This window comes from Sceloporus undulatus, chromosome 1 (assembly GCF_019175285.1).
Source record: "Sceloporus undulatus isolate JIND9_A2432 ecotype Alabama chromosome 1, SceUnd_v1.1, whole genome shotgun sequence".
In the NCBI taxonomy this organism is placed as follows: Eukaryota; Metazoa; Chordata; class Lepidosauria; order Squamata; family Phrynosomatidae; genus Sceloporus; species Sceloporus undulatus.
Window position 1 is genome coordinate 142,644,332 of NC_056522.1, and position 27,691 is coordinate 142,672,022.

At 38.6% G+C, this 27,691-nt stretch overlaps 1 protein-coding gene across 1 annotated transcript in view; it reads right to left on the bottom strand.

The window, feature by feature from the left end:
• Positions 1-7,013: 7,013 nt before the first annotated feature.
• Positions 7,014-27,691, bottom strand: part of LOC121919655 (hydroxymethylglutaryl-CoA lyase, mitochondrial-like) — a 74,330-nt gene continuing 53,652 nt past the window's right edge. The window contains exons 8-9 of the mRNA XM_042446480.1: positions 13,746-13,871; positions 7,014-11,547 (exon numbers count right to left, since the gene is read on the bottom strand). Coding sequence (XP_042302414.1) covers positions 11,446-11,547; positions 13,746-13,871 — 228 coding nt within the window. The 3' untranslated portion in view covers positions 7,014-11,445. The remainder of the gene's footprint in view (positions 11,548-13,745; positions 13,872-27,691) is intronic.

Genomic DNA, 27,691 nt, shown 5'->3' on the forward strand with positions numbered 1-27,691 from the left:
ATTTTGTGCTTATTAGCTTTTCTGACTTTCTCCCTACACATGCTGGCTATTTGTCTGAATTGCTCTTTGGTGATTCCCTGCCCTTTTCATTTCTTGTACATATCCCTTTTAAATAATATGTACTCTATATATTGACACAGGATCATGTACTCTTTGATTAATGTTTTAATTATTTTCACAATTTTACTCTAGATGAAACCACGATCATCATTATTATATACATCTCTTGCCTGATCCCAATCCTGGGGATAATCCTGTTGGCTTTGTCAAAGACCAGGTAATTTCTTTTAGTTTGCATAGCTTGAAATCCAGGGGCTTCTCAGTGGATCTGTGTAGCTACTGTTTCCCAAGATATCTGAGAATTCCAGCCCTTTTATCAATGGTTCCAAGGTAGTCAGGAGTGTTTTACAAACAGGACCAAGAGAGAGAAATCCAGATTACTTGACAGCCCACTTCAAATAGCTTGCCAGATGCTTTGCAGATAAAAGTGCTTGGATCCACTCTATCTTGGATGCTATAACTGGTACAGATCCAGTGGGTGTTACTCTGACACCTGCTTGTTCTGCTACAATTGAGAGTTTTTAACTTGTGCAACCTAAGGTTGTGGACAGGATTCTTGGAGAGACAAGAGCCACCACAGATGTGTTAGATGCTTGCCCTTCATAGCTTATTTTAAAACCGGAAAAGCTAAAGGGAGACTGGTTTAGTGGGTAGAGGGTTTGGGTAACGCCTCACTGAAACAAGGCAGCATTCCAGCTTATTTGAAGGAGGTAGCCATTAGTAAAATGCCCTGCCTGGATCCCACCATTCTGCATAATTATTGCCCAGTCTTTACCATTCCGTTTTTAGGCCCTGCAGTGTGTAGTGGCCTCCCAGATACAGGGGTTTCTTGATCAGATGGACTATCTAGATGAATTTCATGCCTGTTTATTGGACAGAGGCAGCTTTGGTCACCTTAGTGGATGGCCTATGCCAGGAGCTAGACAGGGGGAGTGGGTCGGCACTGAACCTCTTGGCAGCTTTCAGTATCAGGATATCATGGTATCCTTCTGGGTTGCTTTACTGGGATGGGACTTGGGAAAACTATTTTTACAGTGGCATCATTCCTTCCTGGAGGGTCAATGCAGGATTCTTGTTTGACCACTTGGTTGTTGGCCTATGTTATCCCTAAGGGCTTGGTTCAGTCCCCCAAACTATTTAACACACACACACACACACACACACACACACATATCCATCCCTTAACATCAAACCAAGTTGAGTTTCCAAACTGTGGAAGCAAGGGGTATCCAGTGTCAAAAATCCAGGTCAAGAAAGCTGTAAATCAGAGTCAGGATTCCAGGGAGCCAGAGTCCAGTGGTCGTAAATCTGATAAATTTGTGCAAGCTGAGCTATCAAGAGAAAGACTGAAATTGTACTCAGCAAGGTAGGTGGTAGTTATAACTTCCTTATGTAGGCACCAAATTAAGTCATTGCCCTGATCTCAGGTAGTATAGGCAGTATTTGGGGAGAGTGTTCCACTGGTGTGCTCTTTCTGACACCTTCACTGGAGCCTCTCATTTCATCCACGCTGGATGGTCTGGGCCTCCATCTTTCTCTGGGATTGGCAGGGAGGCTCTCCACCACATCCTTTTTCTACTCTGAATCTGACCTGAACTGTTTCTGAACAGAAAAAAATACTTGGCTAGCTATAAGGTCTCTGCTCTGATTCCTCCTAAGGTACTGTAACTCTAGATCATCATTTCATGAAGAAAAGCTCTCAAGGTGGGGCATGACACTGTGAAACCAGTCTGAGAGGTTGTCCAGAGTTTAGGGAAGTTCAATGCAATCAGTACATGACACCCAACTTTATTACTCCTTTCCACCATGAGCCAAGGAAGCTGTTTTAGTTCTAAATTGGTGTCTGCCATCAATAATGAACTGGATGAAAGTGAATAAATTGCAACTCAATCCAGACAAAATAGAAGTACTCCTGGTCAGTCAAAAGGCAGATTAAGAAGTAGGGATTTAGCCTGTGATAGGTGCCGTTACACTCCCTCTGAAGACACAGGTCTGCAACTTAAGTGTGCTCCTGGATTCAACTCTGTGACTGGAAGCTCAGGTTTCAGCAGTGACTAGGAGTGCATTTGCACAGTTAAAGCTTATGTGCCAGCTGTACCTGTTCCTTAGCAATAGCAAGTACATTTCTATGCTGCTTATCAGTGAACTAGCACTCCCTAAGTGGTTTACAATGTGTCAGCCAATTGCCCCCCCAAAAGCTAGGTACTCATTTTACCCACCTATGAAAAGATGGAAGGCTGAGTAAACCTTGGAGCCCTCTTCTAGGATCGAACTTACAGCATTGTGGCTGCAGTACCAGTATTTAATCACCGCACCACCAAGGCTCCTTACTTTCTTATTTTCCTTGAAATGTTAGATCTAGCCATAGTAACCCATGCCTTAATTAGTTCTCAGTTAAATCACTGTAACATACTCTACATGGGGCTGCCTTTGAACAGTGTTCAGAAACTTCAACTGATCTAAAGAGCTGCAGATTGCTGACTGGGAATGGCTGCAAGGAACACATGACTCCCTTGTTGCAACAGCATCACTGGCTGCCAGTCCATTTCGGCGCACAATTCAAAGTGCTGGTTTTGTCCTATAAAGCCCTATATGGCCTGACTTATTTGAAGAACCATATTATCCCCCACAAACTAACCCATACTTTGAAATCTGCTGTGGAGGCCTTTCTTTCTGTCCAACCTTCCTCACATGTACTTCTGGTGGGAACACAGGAGAGGACCTTCTCAGTGGCTGCCCCCAATATCTGGAACTCCCTTCCCAGAGATGTTAGATTGGTACCTACCCTACTTTCTTTCAACAGACATGTAAATATTTTTCTGCTCTGGCAGGCATTTAGAATAATAGAATCACAAACTGGGAGAGATCACAAGGACCACCTGGTCCACCCCCACCATGCAGGAATACACAACCAAAGCACACTCAGCAGATTGATGAGTGGCTATATAAGGCCCATCTGACCTAAACAACGTGCTGGATCTTGCTGACTATTGTGCTGGAGTGGGCATATGTGCATGCACATGTTTAATTATGAATGTTTTAATATGGTTTTAATTTTTTGATCTTGTTTTAACATTTGTATCTTGGGAATTTTTAACAACATGTTTTTTTTTAAAAATTTGTTATAAGCCACTTTGAGTCCCAAATGGGGGAAAGGGTGGAATAGAAATATGGAAGAGGAGGAGGAAGAGGAACATGAAGATTTCCAGCAAAGCAGAAAGATATGAAGGGAGTGAGGAACATATGTGAAGTTGAGAAGAAGAAAATTAAATCAAATAAACAGAGATAAATTTTATTGCAGAACTTTGGAAAAAATAGCTAAGTTCGCTGAGAGGAAGGGGAATTCTCATTCCCCCAAATCTAACTTTCTAAAGTGTGATATACTGAGTTGTTGTTTATTGTTAGGATGGTGGAGGTGGTGGTAAAAGTAATAATAGTAATAGGAGTAATGAGGCAGGGAGATTTACACTTCTGCAAGAACACTCACAACTCCAGCATACCAGGTAGGAAAAGCACAACCTAACTGATATTTTCTGATCCCCCTTTACATGTTTCAGTATCAAAGTATTTAACAATGATTAGATGGTACCCAAAATTTATAAAGTAATTGATGGTGGCTATTGAGTTCAGTGCCAGTTAGCTTGAGTAGACTCATGTTTCATTCACATTGAGAATTAAGTTAGTGCCACATGTCTCTTTGTTTTCAGAGCATGCACAACTGCTTGTCAGGTCAAGACTGTTTCACCCGCTCATTTATCTGAGAAACTCATGATACCTCAAACAACTATGGAGCACCAATTGCGTCGATAATGGTCTCATGGATTATTCCCATTTGGCTGCCTATTATACATATACTATGAAAGATCTTTTGAAGAAAACAAAACAAAAAGAAAGAAAGATCTGCAACAGTCTTCTTCCTCATCAATAAATATTGGGCAACTTACAACATGTGAAGCCACTTATGTTGACCTACTTCAGACTGAGACACAGAAACACTAAACATGACATTCGAGTTATTTAAAGGTAGAACTACATATTATCTTTGTGAAAACCACAACAATCTTTCCCTCAATTCAGTATTTCTTGAGATAATATAAATGATTTGGGGAAATACTGATATAATAACTTTTTTAAAAAGCTAGCGCAGTGGTCCAAAATAAAATTAACCCTCCTTGGTAATGTGGCACTGTTAATAGTCCATGTATCATTCAAAATGATTTTATTCCAAAATATACCTTTCTATCCAATGAAGTCCAACATGAAGAAATGGCAGGAAAAAGTTCTGTAAAAAATTGCTGAATGGAAGATCCAAAGATGTGTCTATAAAAGTAAATATGGACCATCAGAATAAGGAAGTTTTTCCATACATAAATTAGACAAAGACTATTCTGCATTCCAGTTTACACAGTTAGCTAAATCTTTAAGGCATGATGAAACAACCCAAGGGGAGAGAAGAAGGGAATAATTCTGTGATACACTAGTATTTCTTCCTTTTAAAATAAAACCTCACTAGCCATGTAACATCCATTTGACGTAGAGATGATTCATATCTGGAACCCATACAACAAATATTTGTACCCTGCATGTTACATCTGAGCTTCCAACAAGAAGACAAATTTAAGCTGTACCAGAAAGGTAAATCCATCAAATTAAAAATCTATTGTGAAGCCCATGACTTCAGAGATCTTGAAAGGTAAGCTTCTCTGGGATACAAAGGCTGCAAATTGTCACATTTATTAAGCATATACATAAATGCTCAGGTATGCCAAGATCTCTGACTATTTATGAAACCTACTGTGATGACAATTAGTATTAAACCAAAAAGTATATCCCAAATTTACAAAATACTGACATGCATGGATATTAATAAATCTCAATGCCATAAAATTCAGTGGATACCAGCATGTTAAATCTAGTTCAATACTCAAAACCACACATAGTTGATATCTATATCCTCTAAATCAGTGGTCCCCAAATGGTACCCTTTAAAAGATTTTGGACTTCATCTCCCAGAAGCCTCAGCCATGTTGGCCAGTAATCTGGGATTCTGGGAGCTGAAGTCCAAAATCCCTTAAAGAGCACAGTTTGTGGCCCGCTGCTCTAAATATCCATAACATAAACAAAAACAGACCATGTAGATGTTGGACAGAGTGTAAAAATATATGCCATTGGACCACATGTGGTTATATTGTTTGAAGGTTTAAAAACTCTGGGAAGATATATTAGAATGGATAAATACCACGATCAACCAGATATGTAATTTCATTTACTTATTTTTGTCATTTTTTGAGAAGAATGTATAATTATCAAACAAAGACTATGTCTCAATATTATTGAGGATGCTAAGAATAGGGATTTGTGCATTTGTGCAAAATGTGACAGGGTCTGATACTAAGAAAAGGGATAGACAAGGTATGGACACTGGCGGTATCAGAAAATCTACCAAAATTAGTCTGTGGAGAAATGAAATACTAAGAGACAAATGTGAAGCAATCTTGATGCCACTTCTCTTCTGTATCTGTGAAATGAAGACAGATCATATACCATCAAAAAATCAGCTAAGAGGCTGGAGAATTATATTCTAATAAACTAGTACTATATCTTTTAATTGTAAAACTGTATCATCATAGTTGTAACACTCATTCAAATAATTACCTCTGTATGTAAAATGATCTCCCTTGATGACTATTTTCTCTGTGTGTGGAGTAATGCAGAATGAGAAGGATGGGGCGGGGGGGAAGCTGATGCAACAAGATTGATAAATTAAAATGCATATTATTTCTGTCAAGTTTATTCAATTAAAATTAATTTTAAAATCAATGTGAAGTCAAAGAGGTATTTGCAAGAGATAAGAGAACAGAGCGAAAAGGGGTGTGTTTATCAATAACAATTTAAGTTACTGACAATTTGCTGCCCTATAATGACATCCTAGATCTGCTACCTGACTATGCCTAATGACTCAATCAGCCCTATTCCCAGTAATGTGTTTATGGGTACTGACCCATTTAAATTTGTGATAAACTCCCTAGGGGAAAAGAAATGATGCCTGTATCATATGAAAAGCAGTAAGGAGTTAAAAGAACTGAATGGCAATCCAGGCCTGTGGACCATATGTACAGCATGCATTTGAATATGTATTTCCCATTCCAGAGGGGAGTATGTTCACTGAAGCCTGCTTACACCAAGTACATCCCACACTAGAGTGACATGCTAAATGTAAATAAATCACCCCCCCCCCCTTATGCTAACTTACTCAGAACAAAGTCCCACTTAGTCACTGGGACTTATTCACAGCCAAGTACAACCTTAGAAATCTTACTTAAGCAAAAATGCATTATTAGAATATATATTTGTGTATACTAGGGATAGCAACAAAGGCAGAAGACAAATTGTAAGAACCTGTAAAATTGAAATATCCTAGGACTGGGTTCGGGTTGGAGGCAATCCACGATAAAGCGGACTGGATCTTCTGTCTTGATCCAAGTGTTTGGTAACATCAGCAATATGTACTCTGAATTGGCGCTGGCTGATATTTTTAGCTTCCCACAATGCCAGGGACATTTTGACTTGTGGAACGTCAATATGGAGGCTCTAAACCATCTGATACACAGGCTCAAGGCAAGTGTCAGCATATTGAGTAACCCCAGCAGCTTCTGAGGATGCCATGCTGAGCACTTTTGTCTAAAGTAGGTTTGGTGATCCTAAATTGACATGTCCAAAGCAATGGAGAGAAGAAATGTACCTCCACCATTATTTAAAAGAAATTAATCAATTGTGAGTCATTACTCACAAAACTAGAACCCACTGATTAATATATATATAGAAAGAATGAGAAATAAATGCACTCAGTATGACTTATTATAACTCAATAATGTCAACAACAGATGCAAAGGCAGCTGATAATTACCAAGGTTTTATTGGCATAGTTTGCTCACCTGTAGCTAATATATACACCATTTTGTAACATATCAGTCTATTTCCTAGTGTTCTTTTTAATTCTTACTCTGAGAGATAATACTATAAACGAGTAAAAGCAAATAACAGATGCATTAAATGAAACCACAATATACTATAATGTTTCAGGTGATTTATTTAATCAATGATATTTATAACAGTCCACAACTTAAAGGTTTTTTTATTTTATATTCTTACTCAGAACAAAAATCTGGGCATAAAGACAGAATGAAAATCTTTTATGATTTTAAAAAAACACCCTACATAAGTGAAATATTTCATATTAACAAAAATATATAAATAACTTAACCTTTTTATTAAAATTTGAATTTACAATATTATTAAAATAGTTGTATAAATTAAAATTACAGATAATTCTGAATTCTAAAATGTGTTGAGGAAGTACAACCAGAGCTTGGAAATAACTAGTTACAGATAGCAATTTACTCATAATTAATTTCATTTCACAATTAAAAGGCATAGCTAAGTCACATTAAGATTGTAACGTTTCAAGGGATACACTCACTCCTTTTGTAGTTTTCAGCACCAGATGAGGGTCGCGCCAACTACATGCTGTGGGCCCAATCTGGCCTTTCTGCAGCGCAAAAAGGAACCACAAAAAGCAGCTTCTTTCTGCGCTTCTGAAAGGGCGTCATTTGGATGCAGTGCCAGAGAAGTGCCATGATACTACCTGCCATGTGGTGGAGCACGCACCTTCATGCCAGCATGGGGGCAGAGTTGGGGAGTGCGTCACGTGGATGCCACACCCCACTCCACCCCGATGCTAGCCTTTATCACCGGTCTGTGATACCTTTAAAGTTCTAGTCTGAGTGTGTTCTTCCTACTTTGGTGTGTTCTGAACCACAGCCCTGAAATGCAGAGAATTATGATTATGGGGAGAAATAGGTAAACCAATCATTTTAGTTATTTCTGAATACTGTACTAAGGGATCAACAAGCTACTTTTAAAACCTAATTATAAAGCTGACTAGTTATTTGGAATAGTAATTTCAATTAATTACAGTGCTCCCTTTTTCTACGCGGGGGATCCGTTCTGGACCCCCCCAGCATAAAAAAAAGCACATATGCTCAAGCCCCATTACAAGTAATGGGGCTTGTGCTCACGGCGGTGTGGGCGCACTGTATTTTTCAAAAGTAGTTTGCTATGCTCTGTATGTAACAGATATACGAGGATTTGTTCCAAGCTTGTGAAAACTCTGCTAAAGGGAAAATTGACAAATATTCTAGACTGAGACCACAAACTAAGGAACTAGGTGATTGAAGCTTATTTCACATGTTGCCACCATGATAATGACAGCTCCATGGGCTGAGCAGTCATGCATCACATTCAAGTTCCATGAGGCGCAGTGGGAGCTGCGTTATGTAATATAATGCAACATGTCTGTGTTTCTCTCTAAGGGGGAATGCATATGTTTGTTTATCTATGATTGCCTACAATAAATAGTCTAAAAAATTACCAAAGAGCCTGCTCATTTCCCAATATAAATATCCTGCAGTTCCAGGACTTCAGAATGCTTAAGTGGAGTGTTGATGTTAACTCTGCCTGTTTGGTTTTCACCACTATCACACAGGATGCTAAGGTGGCCAAAGGTGATAAATGGACCCCCCAAAAATCCAGGTTAGCTATCAAATGGCAAATAACCAAAGGACACTCAATCCCTTAGTCTAAAGAAATAGGTATTATTGTCCAAAAAAGTAACTTTTCTAAGCTCTGTGCTAAGTACATGATTTCAGAGAAAGTAAATTAACTGAGAAAATGTTCCTAGTGGAGCTGTGAACCACAACAGTACTAACCTTTTGAGGCTCAAAGGGGTTAAAACAATAAATCCTTGTTGATTGCACTGGGCTGTAAAGAAGTCCACAGTTTTTAAAACAGTGGAGCTCATTGGATTGCACTCGGTCACTCACATTATAATTTCATATTCAACAAATGTGGAATATGTAAATTAGGGAGCTCTTCCATTTCAAATAGTTAAGAGGCACTTTCTTGATCCACAGTTACAATGATTCATTTATGACAGGTTAAACTGCACTGTGGATTATACACTTTGGAATTAGAAGTTCATAGCCTTGCTCATTTAACAAACCCAGATTTACTAGGGATGTTTCTCTTGTCTTTAGGTAAGGATGTCAAATGGCCGCCGGGGGAAGAGATAAACTAATTTACAAAAAGGGGAGGGGAACTTTGGAGATTATATAGTAAATCTGATCCTAGTTTAATCTAACTCCTGCTCAATGCAGATTCTACAATGCAGGATGTAGCCACATGCTGGCGGCTGATGCTTAAATACTTCCAGCAAAGGAAAATCTGCCACCTCTCAGGGCAAGATGTTCAAGATCTGCCAAACAGATCTTAGGAACTTTTCTTTGCAATGTCTATCCATTTGTTCCTTCTCTTTGGGCCAAAATGGGGACCACAGTGAAGATGATACATTAAAACTCCACTTTCACACACTGAATGTATCTGTACTACATAATTATAACCATTTGACACCACTTTAATTATCATAGTTGTATCATATGGAATCCTTGGGCATGTAGTTTGTTGATGCAGACTTCTTGCTAGAGAGCTTTAGTCCACTCCCCTGAGCTACAACACAGGAACTCCCCTGCAGAGAAATCTAAGTACGCCCACAAACTACAGTAGCACCAAAGTGCTATAACTGTGTACTGTAGAAAGATTTTATTGTTTGATATACAGATCATGGCTGCTTGGTTGCTATTTTCTTTTTTTCAAAACCCCACATCACTCACACAGTTATTAGCCACATGAATAATACCATGTTTAATTTGACCAGAACTGTGTAAGAGAGTAATTCATCAAAATAATGCTATTGTGCATCATCCTTGCTTTCAATATGCTTTTAGCACAGATCTAAAATCCCCTACTGGAAACAAATGAAAATCTTACAGCAGCAGCAACTCAAAATGATATTTTCCCCATTGTTAATATTATTATTTTTTGTTTTTTTAGTAGATGGAATAAAAGCAGACTGCAGTGAATTTAATGTATGTAACAACTACAAAGGGGCAGCATCAGTTTGTAAAACATGGCAAACTGCCATTTCCTACACATTTTTGGACCAAGATAAAGTCATTCATATTCTTAACAGATGTCAACCATAGTAAAATATTACAAATATACTGCTCATAGTAAATCTGGGTTTGGCTCCCTGTTTACAGCATAATTGACTTGGCAAATGAAAAAAGGTAATCTGGAGTAATAAAATGTATAACAGCAAGGCCACACACAATGATGGACCTCATGGACTGCTGCAAATATTTATAGGACATTAAAAGCCAGCTTGATTAAGAAGTAGGAATACATTTTCTATCTTTAGAACATGGCAGCCAGTTGTGTCCAAAGTGATGTAAAATAACAGTTAATGACATGGGGATGAGGCCATTTAAACTGGACATTCACAATATGTGATCAACACAAGCCACCAACCCCCTGGTTTTGAACAAATCAAGGAACTAAAATGAAGTTCATGTTTTAAATGTGTCCAAAGTGATTTAAAATGACTGGTAACTAATCACTGTACATGGTTGGTGGGCTGGCATTCTGCTTTAGATGTATATTGTATATACATCTTCAATGAACCTTAAAAGTTTAACATATTTCCACCATATCAAACTCACTGTGCTGTTCCTTTTCTCATGCTACTTTTAGCATGGTGAATATTTCTCCTGAAATACAATCCTCACATATTTATTATATCTCAGGATAGATTTTGTAAATCTTCAGCAGGAACACATTACATTAGTTATCTATTTGAAATTTGATCTCAGTGTACATAATCTGTCTTGCTCAGGATAGAGGTTTCCTAAATAACTTATCACACCAGAAAGCATACACATACATGTTTCCAAAACAGTAGGGAAATAAAAACAAGGCCAATAAAGACCTGGGGCATTGTAAAAGACTAAAGAAATGTATTACTAGTTAGATTTTCAGGCTAGAGACTACTTCACTTGATGCATATGCACTTCTGTGGTAAACTTTTGCCTTGAGTTGTGCTCATTTGAACACACAGGAATGGCCAGTGTCTCAGGCCCAAACATATTTTTTTCTTTTTCACATCTACAAGCAAGCTTGCATATATTCTTATTTGCTCATAAAACTATGCTAGATGAGGCCCAATGAAGCCATGGCACTTTGCAGAAGGGCAATCTCCAAGAGCTAAGAGAAAAAAGGAAGATGGTTTCATTTGGCAACCAGGCCTGAAGATCCCATTCTGATTTTATTACATATTGCTGCTATTGAGATGCCAGATATTCTCTACAAATCATTTTCTATTTCTGCTGAAATGATTTTTGCAATAGGTTTGCCACATGCATCTATAAATAGACAGAGCACACTGATGGCCACATATGTAACTTTTAGAAACAGCACTACTTCTTTGGCAGCTCAACCACTGAAGGAAGCTTGTGCAACTTTAGAATTTGTATTCTTATTCAAGGCTGTGCAGATGAAGTCCCCAGCTTCCATAACCTTGTAAAGATTCACACCCTAAAATTGAGAAAAAGAGAGAGATTATTTTTACCTCTGGTTATAATGTTACTGAAATTGAATCATGGTCATCAGAGTCTGCAATAACGTACAAGTTTTCATATAAGATGGCAGTTTCCAAATGAGTGCTCCTAAACTATGCATTCTCAGGGTGCTACTCTATTTTTCCCCTTGTGAAACTACTGTACATAAAACTGCTGAGTGAGAACATCCAGAATTTTGATGTGTCAGATGCTGACTGTACCTTTTTCATTCACTTCATTCTGAACTTCCCAGAAGTTTCAGAATACATACATTCCGTAGTAAACTTGTGGGATGTAAATGTCCTTGAGAATAAAGTGGAATAATACTGCATAATTACTGTATTAATAGGACAGCTATACCTCATGGATATTGACATACAAATGGTATAAAATATATATGCGAGCACCTTAAATCATATGGTTGTCTCTTGACAAATGTTCACATTTTCTAAAAATTCAGAACCTTGTCATTATAATCTGCATATATATCAGATTAATCTTTTCTTCACTTCATTGACAATGTGCCCAATCATGCTGAACATCCTGAACATCCTTTTAAAAGGTGCATTAACTACCCCTCTGATAGCATTGCAGGATACTCAAAAAATCATTTCACCCATTGTGTCCTTTTTTCAAAGTGACTTCAGTCAATAAAGCCAGAGCCAAGAACACTGAAATGAAAGGAAGCCAGGAGACAGTTCAGATCAAATGTAAACAAAAAGCAATGTTTAATTTCACTAAGTGGCTCCTGTTAAATACTAACAAACAGGAAAACGAACTCACTGACCTAGAACATATAAGTGCAATAGTAAGAGCGTTATACTGGATTTGATTGTTCTTATTTTTTTAAAGGTGCTATCCTATCTTGATGTATAACCCTATCCCTATAGTATCGATTGTATGTGCTAAAGCACATCTCTATACAGATGACAAAGTGTTCATGTGGGGAGGAGAGAATAAACAATTCATCCATACAAGTGTTTCATGACTGTGTATGTCTTTTCCACGGAAATGATAAAGCTTGAAGTGGCAAGGACATATTACCACGGAAAAGACCAAGTGAATGGCTAGCTGTGAAATTGCTCTTCTAGCCATACACAGGCAGCTCATGAAAAAAGCAGCTCCAAAACAGTTGGAAGAATGTCTAGAGAGTATTTCCATGAGTCCATATTTTCTTTGGTCAACCAGCCAGAAATAGTGTACGCTGCTGGTCTATGCACAGAGGAAGCATCATGTGAGGATTTCAATGGTAAAGCACATGTGGAGCATATTTGATCCCAACTGATAATTGAAGGATTATAGGTAGTGCACCTGGTGGAGGATTTCAATTATTTGTAGCTGTTATTATGTGCCTTTAAGGCATTTCTGACTTATGATGACCCTAAGGCAGTGGTTCCCAACCTGTGGGTCGAGACCCCTTTGGGAGTCGAATGACCCTTTCACAGCGGTCACCTAAGACCATTGGAAAACACGTATTTGCATGTAGCAATGAAAGTAATTGTATGCAAACAGACAATAAAATTTTTTTAAGAAACAAAAATGCAAATGACGATTGTTGAGAAGCAAAACACTAAATACATTCAATTAATAAAAAATTAAACATATCAAAACCAGAAAAAAATGACTATGAAAGCTGTGGGATTTCTTGATAGCAATGACTTCATTACAAGAACATGGGGGATGGGGGAACATTAACTGAACTGACGTTTTCCGGAAGGGATTCTGAGAAATGGATGTAAATAGTAGTGTCAAAAGATGGGTGTTTCATAGCTTGTTGCCTAATTTAAAATGAATAAACCATAAGTGTTTACTTCTAACTGGACATACCTAGCTAATTACATATTATATATGGCTCCTTGAAGCTGACAGAAAGTCTTCTGACAGTAACAGTGAAATCCCAAAAAAGACTCTTGCCTCCAAAACCAGGCTTTTCATAGAATCAAACATGCTAAGTAATCTGATATATCCTCGCACCTAGAATGGATCCTCACACCTAGAACCTAGGATATAAAGATGCATAGTTACATGTCTTGTTGGTTGCCATAAATCACATGTTTTAAAAATCAGCATAGTTGTCACTGCATTAATTTTACATCAGAAATGTTTTCCCACTCTCAGATTTTTTTTGAAAATATTCATACTTATATATACATATATATTTGGAAAGTAGCTTACCGTATTGATTCCTAATCCATTAAGCATGTATATCACATCTTCTGTGGCTACATTTCCCGTGGCACCTTTTGCATAGGGGCAACCTCCTAAACCAGCAACTGCAGAATCCACAACATGGACTCCCATCTAAAAAGAAACGACAAGTACTGCTTTATGGTTTTTCATCAAAGTGACAATTCTCAATTAAAATGCATGCTGCATTAAAAAAAAGGCTAGCAAGAATTGATGTCATTCCCTGTGTTCTGTAAATCTGGGCACTTTCCCCTTAAATATTTCAGATGCCATTTCTCTTTGCTGCATATACTACATTCATCCCTGTGTTTTTGAGTGCCTTATTTTAGACAACAAATTTTAATACCAGCTGGCATGGTTGTTGGATCCCTTCTCAAAAAATCCCAAAGCCACTTCTTAATCTGATCTAAGCAGTCACCCTAGGAAAAGCCAACAGAAGCCCTGGGGTGATGTCTATCTTCAAAGCAGAACCCTGAAGTTTTAACAAGTGGCAAAAAGCCAAAGCCATGAATTGAAATCAGTGAATCTTAAAAGCCATCATAAATGTGTTCCTAACTATAGGAATGAGGTTCTTCATTTTGATCTTCCATGGAGGGATCCTTTGTGAGTGTTCTAAAACAGAGCATCCCAATCAGCTGCATCCATCTGCTCTTTCTTTTGGCATGTTTCCCTGGCTGCAGTTTGGGGAAATTGATTTCTTGGCACTTAGAGTTGTAGCTCATTCACTGTGTGGGTTCCTTCAGATGTCTGGAGACAGTATAATGGAAAGCTTCTCTTGAAACTTGCTGTTACAAACAAATGGCTGCCCTAGGTCTTTGACAGCCTTTGACCCACCAAGTTAAATTCAGCCCAGATCAGTCAGTATTGGGTCCTGAAGGAAGTTCAATAATTTACTTATTTTCACAGTCTTCTTTTGGGAGGCATCCAGCTTTGTGGGTCATAAAGCCAGTGAGCATGCTGGCTGAGACATTTTGGGAGATGCAGTCCCCCAAAGTCCCTATAAGTCCTTTATTGAGAAAAAGGTGGGATAGATAAACAAACAAATATTTTTTAAAAATAATAAAAGCATTTTCCCCAACCTCTGGCCTTGGCCAATGACCACAACTATCAGCTCTGAATGTTGTGCATAAAAGGCAAAACAGACTTGCCTAGACTACATTCTCCTTTCTTTTCTAAAACATGGCCTTAAGTCAGAGCAGAATGGATCTAAATAAACAGCTATGTTCAGAAACCCCTGCATGTTTGAACATTAAGTCTGGTTACAGCGTGATAGTTATTTCTACTACTTTCATAAAATGTAGGTCTCCCAACCATACAGTTTCTTTCAGAACTGTGAAAGAGTTCTCCTCTGAAGGATGCACTATCTCTGAAACCCACTTAGACACATCTCATCTTGCTGTTTTAAGCATCAAGATAGAAAAGGCTCAAGCATACAAGGTCATTAGTTTTCCAAGGACTCATTCTGTGTCCTCAAGGACCACAATCTGAAAGGTACCCTGACATCTTGCTAGGCACATGTTCAGTGTTTAATGTATACATATCTCTTCTGGAAAAGCTATATCTAAGGAGATGTTCTCACATCTCCTCTCCATGAAGAGGGTTTGTAGACTGTCATCTCTAATTACTATTTGTTGTCGTTTGCCTTTAAGTCATTTCCAATTTATAGCAAACCTAAGGATAATCTATCACAGAATCTTCTTGGCAAAGTTTGCTCAGAGTTTGCTATTGCCTTCCACTGAGGCCGGGAGAGTGTGATTTACCCAGAGGGTTTTCATCCCTGAGCAGGCATTCAAATCCTAGTCTCCCTAGTCCAACACTTAAACCACTACACAAGGCTATCTCCTTATTACTGTACTATGCATTAAGGTTGGAAATATGGTTTATTCATTATTCCTGTACTCTTACATCCTTCCACACTTTGAGAAAGAGATGTTCCAAATTAAACAGGACATATGTGGCAATACTTTGGCACACCCAATCATTAGAGAAAGACCAATGGGACTTGTGACTTTCTCCCTTTTCCATGGCAGACTCTTATGCCACACCGCAAACTGCTGTTTAAATCCTTCTTTAAGGACTAACTTACCATGAGAAACACAAGAACAAACCTCCCTAGAGCACATGACACTAGCTGTAAAGTGTTTTTAAATAAATAAATAGACCAAAAGAAGAACAAAGGCTGTTTGCTGAATTGTAAAGACTTCAAATATTTTACTGCATTGCTTTCAGTGGTTTGACACTGAGATGATCAGTAATAGATTTTTAAAAAATGCAAAAGTCATGTGTTGGAGATAGGAGTACACTGTCTAGTTTATCACACAAAGGAGATCGGGAGTTTATCCTGTGAATATCCCAGAAAAATCACATAATTAAGCAAAACTATTTCACATGATGTCGCGCAAAACATTAGTCACAAAGAAGCATTAATACACATCTTTTTACTTTTGGGATTTCAGCGACAGTGCATGCCAGATATCACTTTATTCATTTGCGCAATTACTTGCCATTTTTGCTTTACTTGAGGGATGCCTTAAATGCGCTTTAATCTCTCTTTAATGGTGAAATTAGCCCCAGTGTGACAAATCCATGAGTCAGGTTTGGTAAACCAAGAGCCCTTTACGACTACACATTTTCAGCACCATGTTACACCTTAATTTCCATGGCATCCTGAGAAGTGTGGTTGTGTGTGTGTTTAGAATTTTCGGCTAGAGATCTCTTCTAATGCATTATCAAACTGCAAACCCCAGGATTTCACAGGAAGTTGCCATGGCAATTGAAGTAGAATATAGTACTATAATTGTATAATGTGGAAGGGCTCCAGGAGCAAGAATCCATAGTATTTCCCAGCTGCAGTTCATGGTTCCCCATGATCAGGGTAGACTCCCCATCTCTTGCCATGGCATAAATGAAATGGAAGGAGGAAATTTACCTTGAAATCCAAATCCAAAAGCCAATCTTAAAAACCGGAAATTATCCATGTATTAGGAAAATATAAAAAGGGAATGCTCTTGTACTGTTTACTCGCAGAAGATGCCAGGTACTTCTGCAGGCACTACTATCTGAGGTATTTTTTAAAAAAAATCAGTAAATATTAGGCAGTTGTGCCAAAAATGTTCCTTTAATGGTATTTTAATGCAATATGCATACTTTGTAGAATTTTAATATGATCATCAATATAAGTAGTATTACATTGACAGGAACATTTCTAATCAAATTTGTGGAGGGAGTGGTTTGATGCAGGAAGTATACGTAAGGTAATTACTTTTAGGATAAAAATAAATATAAGCAAACTATCAAAATTATGAACTAAACAATATTACTATTAATTATTTGATATATTTATTATCCCTTTTATAGTTTAGACTGATCTTCACACACCTGATACACCTGAAGTGAATAACTGACTTGTGTATACGTGTGCATGTGCCTTTAAGGTCGATTGTCAACTTATGGTGGCTCCTTGAATTTCATAGGATTTTCTTAGGCCAGAGATACTTGGACTTGGTTTTGCCAGTTCCTCCCTCTGAAATATAGCCTACACCCCTGGTATTCATCCAAGTACTAACTAATGTACTTTGATTAAAAAAATAATCAACCAAACTATTGTTTCTCTGACCAGGTGGTGGCACTGTTGTCTTAAGATGTGTCATCTAAAGTCAAGCTGGCAAAGATAAACGGTACCACATGTGAAGTATTAGTGTAACACCTTCATAATGTTTTACGTATGTTTTCTCTAAAAGCCATTGCTGTCTACAAAACAGAAGACTGTGGTTTCATTAGCTTCTCTAAGTATCCAGATAACTGATTTAAAAACTCCATCACTGCATGTTTTGGGTACATCTGCTCCATACTATACATAGAGAACACATCTGAATATATATGGTATCTCACATCTGTCCTATTACATTCTATCTCATTCCCACAACTATACAAATGTGCTTTATACTTTAGGCCTTAATACCCTTCAGAACCGCATCTGAAGAAGTGGGTTTATATCTGTGAAAGGTTATGTAAAAATAAAAACCAGTTAGTCTTAAAGGAGCTGCCACATTTTCCCCCTCCCCCTCTCCTTTCTTCCTTTTTATGCAACAAATGCAACACATGCCAAAGTACCAACTCTTCTCCTTTTTGTGGGTATACTTATACTTGTGATGCAAGCCCTGGGCCTCAGTGTTTTTGTTTTAAATATATCCCTTTTTTGTTCTCCTGCGCTGCACCATTGAGTGACTTCTTCACCCATCATTTTGCATTTGTCCAGTTAAGCAATTCCAGGGTATGGAGTGGACAAAGCTATCCACTGCCATGTTTTAGTAGGAAAAAGATGGCTACAGTTAAACTCAAACCAAGACCATGGTCATCACAGATTCAATTACACCACCAGGGGTTCGCCCTCATAAGCTCCCCCTTGTAACCTTCGCAGGGTCGGCCTCTTGTAACATCACACAGAGTCATCCTTATGTCTCGGTTTTTGAAACGGAAATCCCCAGACCATGAACAGTCCTGCCCTAGCACTCCTAACCACCACTATCAACATAATCTTAAAACAGTTCACAATCTAAATCCAAAATACAGCATGCACCCCCATCTGTGGATTTAAGCTTACGCAGCACGCAAACACGCAGCCACTAAAACAAGCGAGACTTGAGGCCCTCCTCTGCGTATACAAAGGGCCCACTGTACACAACACAAAATTGGAATGCACATTAAATCTTTTTTAAAGTCATCAAAAATCCCCATAAAACATTTTTAATCATTGTTCAAAAGTTTGGGCAGGACAGTGCATAATAAATACTGTAATTACAGTACAAAATTATACAATATAGTGGGCCCTCCCATTCCGGATCTCCCCGCGTAAGGGGAAATCTGCGTATGCCCGTGCCCCATAGGAAACAATAGGGCATGTGCACGCCATTGCTTTTATTGTCATGCAGCTATTGTCATGTAAGCTGGAAGCTGCGTATAGTGCACCTGCGTATGGCGTGGACGCACACTACATAATTATTTATCTACAGTGCAATACATAAATAATATTCAGGAAATGCCTGTGTAAACAAAATGAAACAGGGGCCGAAAGCATACTTTAGTAAGTGTCCTAGGTTACTGGGATACGGTGGAGGGTCCGTAAATGTAGGAGCTGCTATGACACCAAACTACACGTTTTGCAGTAGTTTGAACACTGTCTTTTTCCTTCAAATTATGCACTTCACCCAAACCACAGTTGGGAGAAAAAAGGCCACAACTGTTTATTGATTACAGCCACAGCTGGATTGGCACATGCATGGGATTGGATCTGGGCACTGACTAGCCTGTCTGCTGCTCAATGAGACCAACTTTGGGCACCCCTGGAAAGCAAAAGTAGGACACTGAGGCCAATCCATGGTGAGAGCCCCCTACTTTCCCCATGGGAAAGGGTGCCAGAAATATGTCAACTCTCTCTTGGGCAACCCATTTCTGCCACACTTCCTACCCAAGGTCTCTTAGGGAGACTCTCATTTGTACACACCCTTTCCAGGGTCCTACAAACCTTCTAGATCCTGAATCCATGTACATGCACATAGTAACAAAGCATGATAGAGACATGGAACATTAACCGCCTATCCCATATAGTGGAGCCAGAACATGCAACTGAAGGTGGGTGGGGAGTAGGCTGTAGCTTCAGAGAAACTGGCCCTGGTTGGCTGGAGTGATGATAAACTTCTCTTTCCAACTGGAGGGAAGACTACCGCAGTCCACTCCAGCTAGACATAGAAGTCAATGGGGCATCGAGCAAGGTCCCAAACCCCACTGCCTGTAACTCCCACCAGGGGCTGCATAGCTTCCCTGGAAAGAAGATACCAGCTGGTGGCCATGGATGGCCAGCAGGCTCTACTCCTGCTGTAGCCTACAAAACAGCCATGAGTAAGTTCACACAGCTTCCTTTCCACAGGCAAGACTCTGAAGTCCTTATTATGAGCACTTGGATATGCAAACTTTCCCTGAACATTCTGCCTCAGCTGCAGCTGTTTGGACAAGGCCGCACTCATTACTTACCATGTCTCCACACTAAACATTCCCTAACTCATCTATCAGGATTATTTCTTTGACAGTGAAAAATTGTGGCAAACACCTTTTTAAAAAATTACAGTAAAGTCCACAAATGTCCACTGGGAAACAGATGTTACAACAAGAGAACTTGAGGCTTAGACTGTCCCTAAACTTCCAGCTGACCCATGAGTTCATCTTTCCCTCCTTCTTTTCCTTTGTTTTAGGTCGAAGACATCATAATGCAAGGTGAATTGTATTTTTTCCTTCTTTCCATATCCCATGAAAATATTAAAAATGTTTGTTATTTTGCATATTTTATGATTTGCATATGCAATGCACAGTGTATAAATTCAAAGGGGGTTGAATCCAGTAGCTGCTTCGCCATAGTTGAGAGTGCTTTTATTCAGAAATTCAGGATAGAATCTTATTTCCTAAAATTACCTGGAACCATGATCCTGGCACAAATAAAGTGTATGTCTACATCTTGTTTTTGGCTAAAAGTGATTTCTGAGGAAAGGATGACCTTTGGAGAACCAGAAGATGAGAAATGGAACCCTCCATGGCTGGACAATTCTGATTTCCAGGGATGAAAGTTCCACTGTATGTGTGGAGTGCTTCCATTCTACCTCTCCCTCCAAGGGCCTCTTTAATGGTACCTACAGAATTAGAGTCCTATCCAAATAGTACAAAGTGGGGCAGCCAGCACACGCAAGCCACTACTGTTCGTAACTGACTTAATCACATCATTGGACTTGGATATGTTTTTGCATGTGCATTCCTCTGTTGCTCCCTTCCATTTCAAATTTAAATTATGTTTTACACAGGTTTTAACTTGAAAACTAAAAATAACCTGCTTCTCCGTGGCCCTTACTTACCAAAATGGCAGCTATTTTTGGAGGTCTCTCCTCAGAAAGCCTGCCAGTGCAGGCAACTCACAACATGAGTAGCTTTTAAAAAACAATTCACAAGTATTAGGGGTGGACAATCTAGATTGGAACCCTCACATGGAGTTAGTGGGTGTTAACTCTTTGCACCATAGCTGTGGTACCAATCTGGGTCAGGGTTCCTTATGCCTAACTGAATAGGAGGAGGAAAAGCTTTTAGCTTCCAAAAGGAGATTCTGACTCTCCCCACTGGACAATAGGTAGAGAAAGCCTGCTGTGGTTAAATAACTCCCAACATCCAACATTGCTCCTGGCTCCAGATTGGTGACCGATGCCTTCAATTTACCTTTTTACAAATTTAACATTTTGAATACTATCAGATCTTATTTAACCCCTGGGAGAAAGCATGGGGGCAAAACCCAGAAGTTTACCAAAAGTGTCCACTTGATAGAAAATTATTATAAACTACTTTACAGGTGGCACTTGACACCAGTCAAACTGTCAAAGATGAAGAACAGTAATAAGCCCAATAAATGTTGGAGACGTGGGGAAGAAAATGCTAACTATTTTCATATGTGGTGGTTATGTAGGGAGATAAAGGAGTTCTGGGAAGCATTACATACTAAAATCCAGAATACACTGCAAACAAAATTTGAGATCAGCCCTAAATTGTTCTTACTGAACATTACAGATGATCTGGAAGGTAAATTAAATCAAGATCAAATTGGCACTCTGCTTTACATGGTCACGGCTGCTCGCTTAATTATTGCAAGGCATTGGAAAGGGGGGAACACCCATATGCTGGAGGATTGGTCTCTAAAACTACATGATCTGATGATAATGGATAAACTGACAATGCTGATTAATGGGAAATCAGAGCAACACTTTCAAAAGAAATGGGAAAAAGTTAAGGAAATGTGGATTCACTGATAATTTGTAACGAGGAATAGCAGACTCTTTATGGTGCTGTTGGTCGGCGTTTTTGAGCACACCAGCATATATTTATGTTTATATGACTAATGATTGAGGAAAAATGCTGGTGCCCTGACTTTGTCCCTTTGTTTGTTTGATTGTTTGTTTTTCCAATTTTTTTCTTTAATTGTTGTCCTTTCTACGCCAAAGTCTCAATATGTAACAGAGGGATCTGCGGGACCGATTCGGGGAAAATGGAATTTGTATATGGATAAGCGATATAAATAAAATAAATTAAAAAAAAAGATCTTATTTAACCCCAAGGCACTTTGCAGTTGTTAAAGAGCAAAAATTCATCTCAAATACATGAAACATGCAAGAATGATTTTAAAACCTCTTCCCAATCTATATTTGTTTAACAAATCCTTAAATGTGAATGAAAATGGAAAATTTACTCAAGCTTGCATGTTCAACTTTTTCCTTTGTATCCCATAGATATATGAGTATGGCTCCAATAGAACAAAGGGAAGGGCGAAGGCTTAGATTCTGGAAATCCCTGACAAGGGCATCCCACCCTGACCATACTGAAGGCCTACCACCAATATGTAGGGATGCGGTGGCTTAGTGGTTAAGACGGCGGTTCTGATGATCAGAAGATTGGAAGGCTGGCAGTTCGAGGCCCGAGTGCTGCATGATGGAGTAAGCGCCCATCACTAGTCCCGGCTTCTGCCAAGTTCAAAAACATGCAAATGCAAGTAGATAAATAGGTAAGACTTCTCAGTAAAAAGGTAACAACGTTTGGTGCAGTCATGCTGGCCACATGACTACCAGAGCAGTCTTGTCAAAGTGCCATATGAAAGACATCTCTGTGAAGAAGGAAAAACATTTGCCAAGGCCATTAATTAGAAATATCTCTATATCTATCTTTAAAGGGTAAAATAAGTCATACAGATCTAAGGTAAAATTAGAAGCAGCTTCCAGCATTTATTGCACCCAGAGAATTGCACAGGTGCATGCCTGTCTTTGGCTGCATTTGGGAAATGGAGACAACATTCTTCTTTTCCATGCCATTAACTTATTTACAGCTGGTCCTTGAGACATTCTATTTATCATCACAAAGTATAAAGCCAAATGTCCCTTCCTTTTTCTTTTCCTTTTTTCGGGAGCACCACAGATTAACAGGTTAGAATGTTTTCCACATGTCCATTTTTACTGTCAAGAGAATATTAAAGATGTTTTCCAGCTTCCGCAGCTGAGCCAGATGTCCACAGATCCCACGGTGAGAGCAAAATTGGCAAAGTAGCCTTCTCATGACCCCGTCATTGTTTTTATCAGGGATCAGTTTAAAAGTATAAAGGGCCATTTCTTGCTGAGATCTGTAATGTTTTTCAGCCCTTTTGCCTGCAATTACACGAAAGTGCTGACTCTGTTGAACTACTGATATGCAGTAGTCTTTCTTATGACTCCTCTCACACTGTGCTGTAATTGCTGTTTGTGTTGGCACAAGAAAGGTACCAGGTCTTGTTTCCACTGTACATTTCCGGACTCTGGTTTCAGTAACATCGGTGTAGGATATTATACCAGGCATATATTTTGTTGTGTAAACATTAGCTGGTAATTTACCCTGTCAATTTCTACAGACTAGCCTCTAATTACCACGACCCTTAGATGGACAATTTCAAAAATATTTGTTGCAGCTACAGCAGTTAGTTTTCTCTTTCATTTGATGTATTTTATTGAAGAGGTCAGGGCACAAAATTTATTGAGGACAGGATTCTTTATTTAGATTAACTTTAGGCCATATTTTATTTGATACCAAGCCACAAGTATGGGTGGGGTTACTTCATATTTCATATTTCTTTGAAGGATTACAATAATTTAACTGCAATTGCTTTGTAAGCTTTTATTGCACTTCTTATTTAAATTATACATTTTGTTCCAATTATTTATTAAAAAACAAAGCTTGGAAAGATTACCTTTTTAGGCTACAGTATCTCCCAGCTTGCAAAACAATTAAGATATTTCTAAATTGATTTTCATCCTTATGGATTCCAGGGCATCATACAATATGGTAATTCTTTAAAATTACAAAAGTATCAGAAATGACCTTGCTCTGTACATAGTATTTGGAAGCAATCTGTTTCTTTAATCCAGAAAACAAGTGTCTCCTTCTGACAAAGCAAGCAGCAGGCAAGCAAACTGGATTGCAGCAGGCAAGCAAACTGGATTGCTGCCCAGTCCACTTCAGAACTGAATACCAATCTTTAGCACAACCATTTTGAACAATCAAGTTAAAGATGTCAGAGTTAGATGAGAAAAGAAGCTACTGTTGTGACTAAACAGTTCCTGGGTTTCTTTGAGTACTCACACTACTATCAGCCCAGACTCCAGTACTACCAAAATAGACTCTTCTGTTTTTCCATACAGAAATGAATAGACTTGTTGTAAAGGAGACAGACCTACCACTACACCAAGAAGGAGTACTTCTTCTCGCCCCTTAAAAACAAATGATAATCTAGCAACAGAAACAGAAAACAGTAAAAGAAAAAAAAGGCATGTTTGTGAAAACTTACTACAGTGGACCCTTGTTATACGCTGGGGTTTGGTTCCAAGATCTCCCGTGTATAACAAAATCCGTGTATGCTCAAGTCCCATTACATATAATGACATAGCAAAATGGTGTCCCTTATAAAAAATGGAAAATCAAGGTAAATTTATACTTTTTTGTAACATTTTCAAACCGTGTATGCTTAAATCCGTGTATAAAAAATCCATGTATAAGAAGGGCCGACTGTATAATATATTGAGGGATGGCTAGAAGAAGGAAGATAATGGTCTTGATCATGCTGGCAACTTGTCATGTTCTGTTTAGAAGAGCTGTACCCACATTTCAGTCAAGTGTCAAGGAAGTGACTAGTCCTTTTTAGTAAGTTCCTATGCAACCATGTGCAAATAAGTAAGCCTGATTGAGTTTAATGGCTCTCAATTCCAGATAAATATATACAATGTTCTTAAGTGCTACCTTTTTACGCATCTAAATATCCATACCTTACCCCCCCCTCCATCTATCCACTTGTTATACAATCTGATGAAAAACCAGAGTATTACCTACCTGCCCAGACACATACCTTAAAATGAATAAAATAAAATAAATAATAAAATAAAATGTAAGGGCTATTTTGGCACTGATCACTAGTAACATCAAAATACTATCTAATATATGCTGTCAGCATCCCCAACAATCATACTCCTCATACTAATGTCAACCACAATGACTGAGCAGAAGAAGCTGGTAGAGAGAGAGGATGACATTTTCCTGGAAGGCATACTGTTGGACAGCCACCATGGCATAGTGGTTTGAGTCTTGGACTATGACTCTTGGCAGTCATGGTTTGATTCTCAGCTTGGATATGAAACCCACTGGGTGGCTTTGGGTAAGTTACATGCTCTCAGCCTCAGGGGAAGGCAATGGCAAACCTCCTCTGAACAAATCTTTCCAAGAAAACCCCATGATAGGCCCACCTTAGGGTCACCATAAGTTGGGAACAAATTGAAGGCACGCAGCAATAACAACAGGCTGTCATTGTTATAATACAGTGTTTAGAAATTTGACATTTTTCCCCAGCTGGAATTCTAACTTGAAAAAAAATGTCTGGATTCTCTGTGTTATATAGATCACAACTGTCTATTACACACACACACTCATACACTCAGTCAGAATAGTACTAGGAGGACAGCAGAGGAGAGGAGATTCAGTTAAGTTAAATGTCATGTCAAAAGCATGGAGGGATGGAGGCATCTGTTTGTTATATCTTTCCACTTCCCTGTGGAGCTACCAGCCTAATCCTCATTCCACTTACACATTAAAATTGTCAGCATTAAGCAAAAAGTGGGAGTGAGTTGGCCAGGAGAGCCAAAGTGTAAGTAGAAAACATGGTGATACATGCATAAGTCAAGGCTTAACAACTCATCGTATGACCGTAATGGATACTAGTGAAAATTTTTCACAGCTGAACTGTGGTTTGAAATAAACAGGCCTCACATGGATAGTATCTGAAAGTCTGATGACTTCTGTTTTAAAAACAAAACAAAAGGATTTGGGCAAACTGAAGAGAATTTGCAACTCACAGCCCAAAGATTTTTATAGTTGTGTGAGACTCAGAGACTGGAAAACTTCCTTTTGGACGACTGCCTTTGATGGTGAACACTACTGGCTAAAACAACAAGAAGGGAAATATATGCTAATAATGTTCAAACTTATGTAGAAAACCAAAAAATTAAGCATGCCAGTAGAGGGACTCTACTGTATTGTATTAGGGTTGGGCCATCAGATCATAAAAGAAATTCTCATTATGGATGCAATTATCCGGCAGAACAAAGTCATTCAACCCAGGGAAGATGTGGAATATCCTTCTCTTGAGGTTTGTAAAAGAAGAGAAAGGATGAGAAACTTACACAAACTTTTTACAAGGTGGAGATGTTGCCAGCGCAGACTTATATTCAGGACTGTTTTAACACTCACAACTTGTAGGGAAATTACTCCCCCCACCCTGTCCCCCACTCACCAGCCATCATGAATTTCCCACTCAAACCTTGCCAGGAGTAAAGTTTCTATTTCAGTTCACTCAACCTCTTTCCTCTTTCTTCATCCAGAGGACTTGAACTCCTTTCCTCATTTGTCTGTCTTTCCTAAAATGGGTGCTCTTAATGGCATATACTGTAAGGTATAGTTGTTGTTATTTGAACGAAGGAACATATGGATACGGTTCTGAGCTAGGAAGGATGCCAGAGGATTTTCTTCTTTGTGTTTCATCTAAGCAATCTCAAAGAGTTAGAAATAATCTTGACTACTGGCTACCCTCTAACTACTTAGGAGGTGTAAAGTGCTTTGAAAAAACTCTTGGAGAGCTAAATGCAAACAATTATTTTTTAAGCTACTGACAATCAAGCAATGATATATGTGACAGACAATACTGGCTGGCTATTAGTAGTAGAAAAAGTCACAGTGGAAGAGTTACATATTAAATTAGAAAAGCTGAAATACCAATTACCTCCAGAGGAAAGCACTAAGAAAGCCCAGAGGAAACTGTGATACAAAGAGCCGCATAAACTGGCGAGCTCAAACGCATCCCTAGTGTCAGCATTTTTCTTCAATAATGTTAAGGCTTCTTCCTTTTAAAGTCTCTAAACACTACATAGATCTTATCCCTGGTTGACATGGCAACTCCCAATGGGGCATTTGATATATACTTGTGGAATGCTGAATTCAAAAATAGGAAAAAACAATAGGGAAAAATCACTGAGGTTTTGAATTGATGCTAAAATTCACCCTATAGCTCAAACCAAAGATTTGCAAGCAAGTTCCAGAACGCACTATGACCTATCGCTGCTGCAAAATCCCTACAGTTGAGTGGTCTTGCATTGAGCTTAAGCTGCTTGTCAACACTTAGGTTAACTATGTACATAAATTCTACAACCTGTTTCCAACTCATATATCATACTACCTTCCCAGCCTCTCTATTATAGACAGAAATTAGAATTAATTCATTAAATTATTAATTTGATAGATTATTCTAGTGATTTTTCCTAGCTGACTAGATTCAACTTTTAACACTGAAGTAAAATAAATAGGCTTTGGTGAATTAGGTCACTATAATTTGTCAGCATTAGTTAGCTAAGGTGGGTGCCTCTCCACTTGTGAAAAAAACTGGAAAGCCTCCTGACTCTTGAAAAGAAATATTAAAATTGGAGGAAATACATCACACAACTTGGTTGTGATCCAGACTAATCTGTATGGGGTTTTTTTTGGGGGGGGGGGAATCAACAGGGAGTAGAACAGAGAGAACCCAGTCATAGCAAAATTACTCAGTTTGTAGAAGACAAAAGGGCTACATTTGGGAAAGAAGAAGAAAAGAAGCCAGGTAACATGCAAAATGTCAAGTGTTTTAGGCCAAAAAAGGCAGGGGTACCACACCCAGAGGCCTATAAAGTGTTTGGAGTGTTTCTGGAGTTTGAGGTGAATTGTGAGTCTCTTCAGTATATTCTGGACTGGTTTCTGTTGTATAAATATATAATCTTGAATATTTGAAGAAAGCCAGCATGATGTAGGGGTTT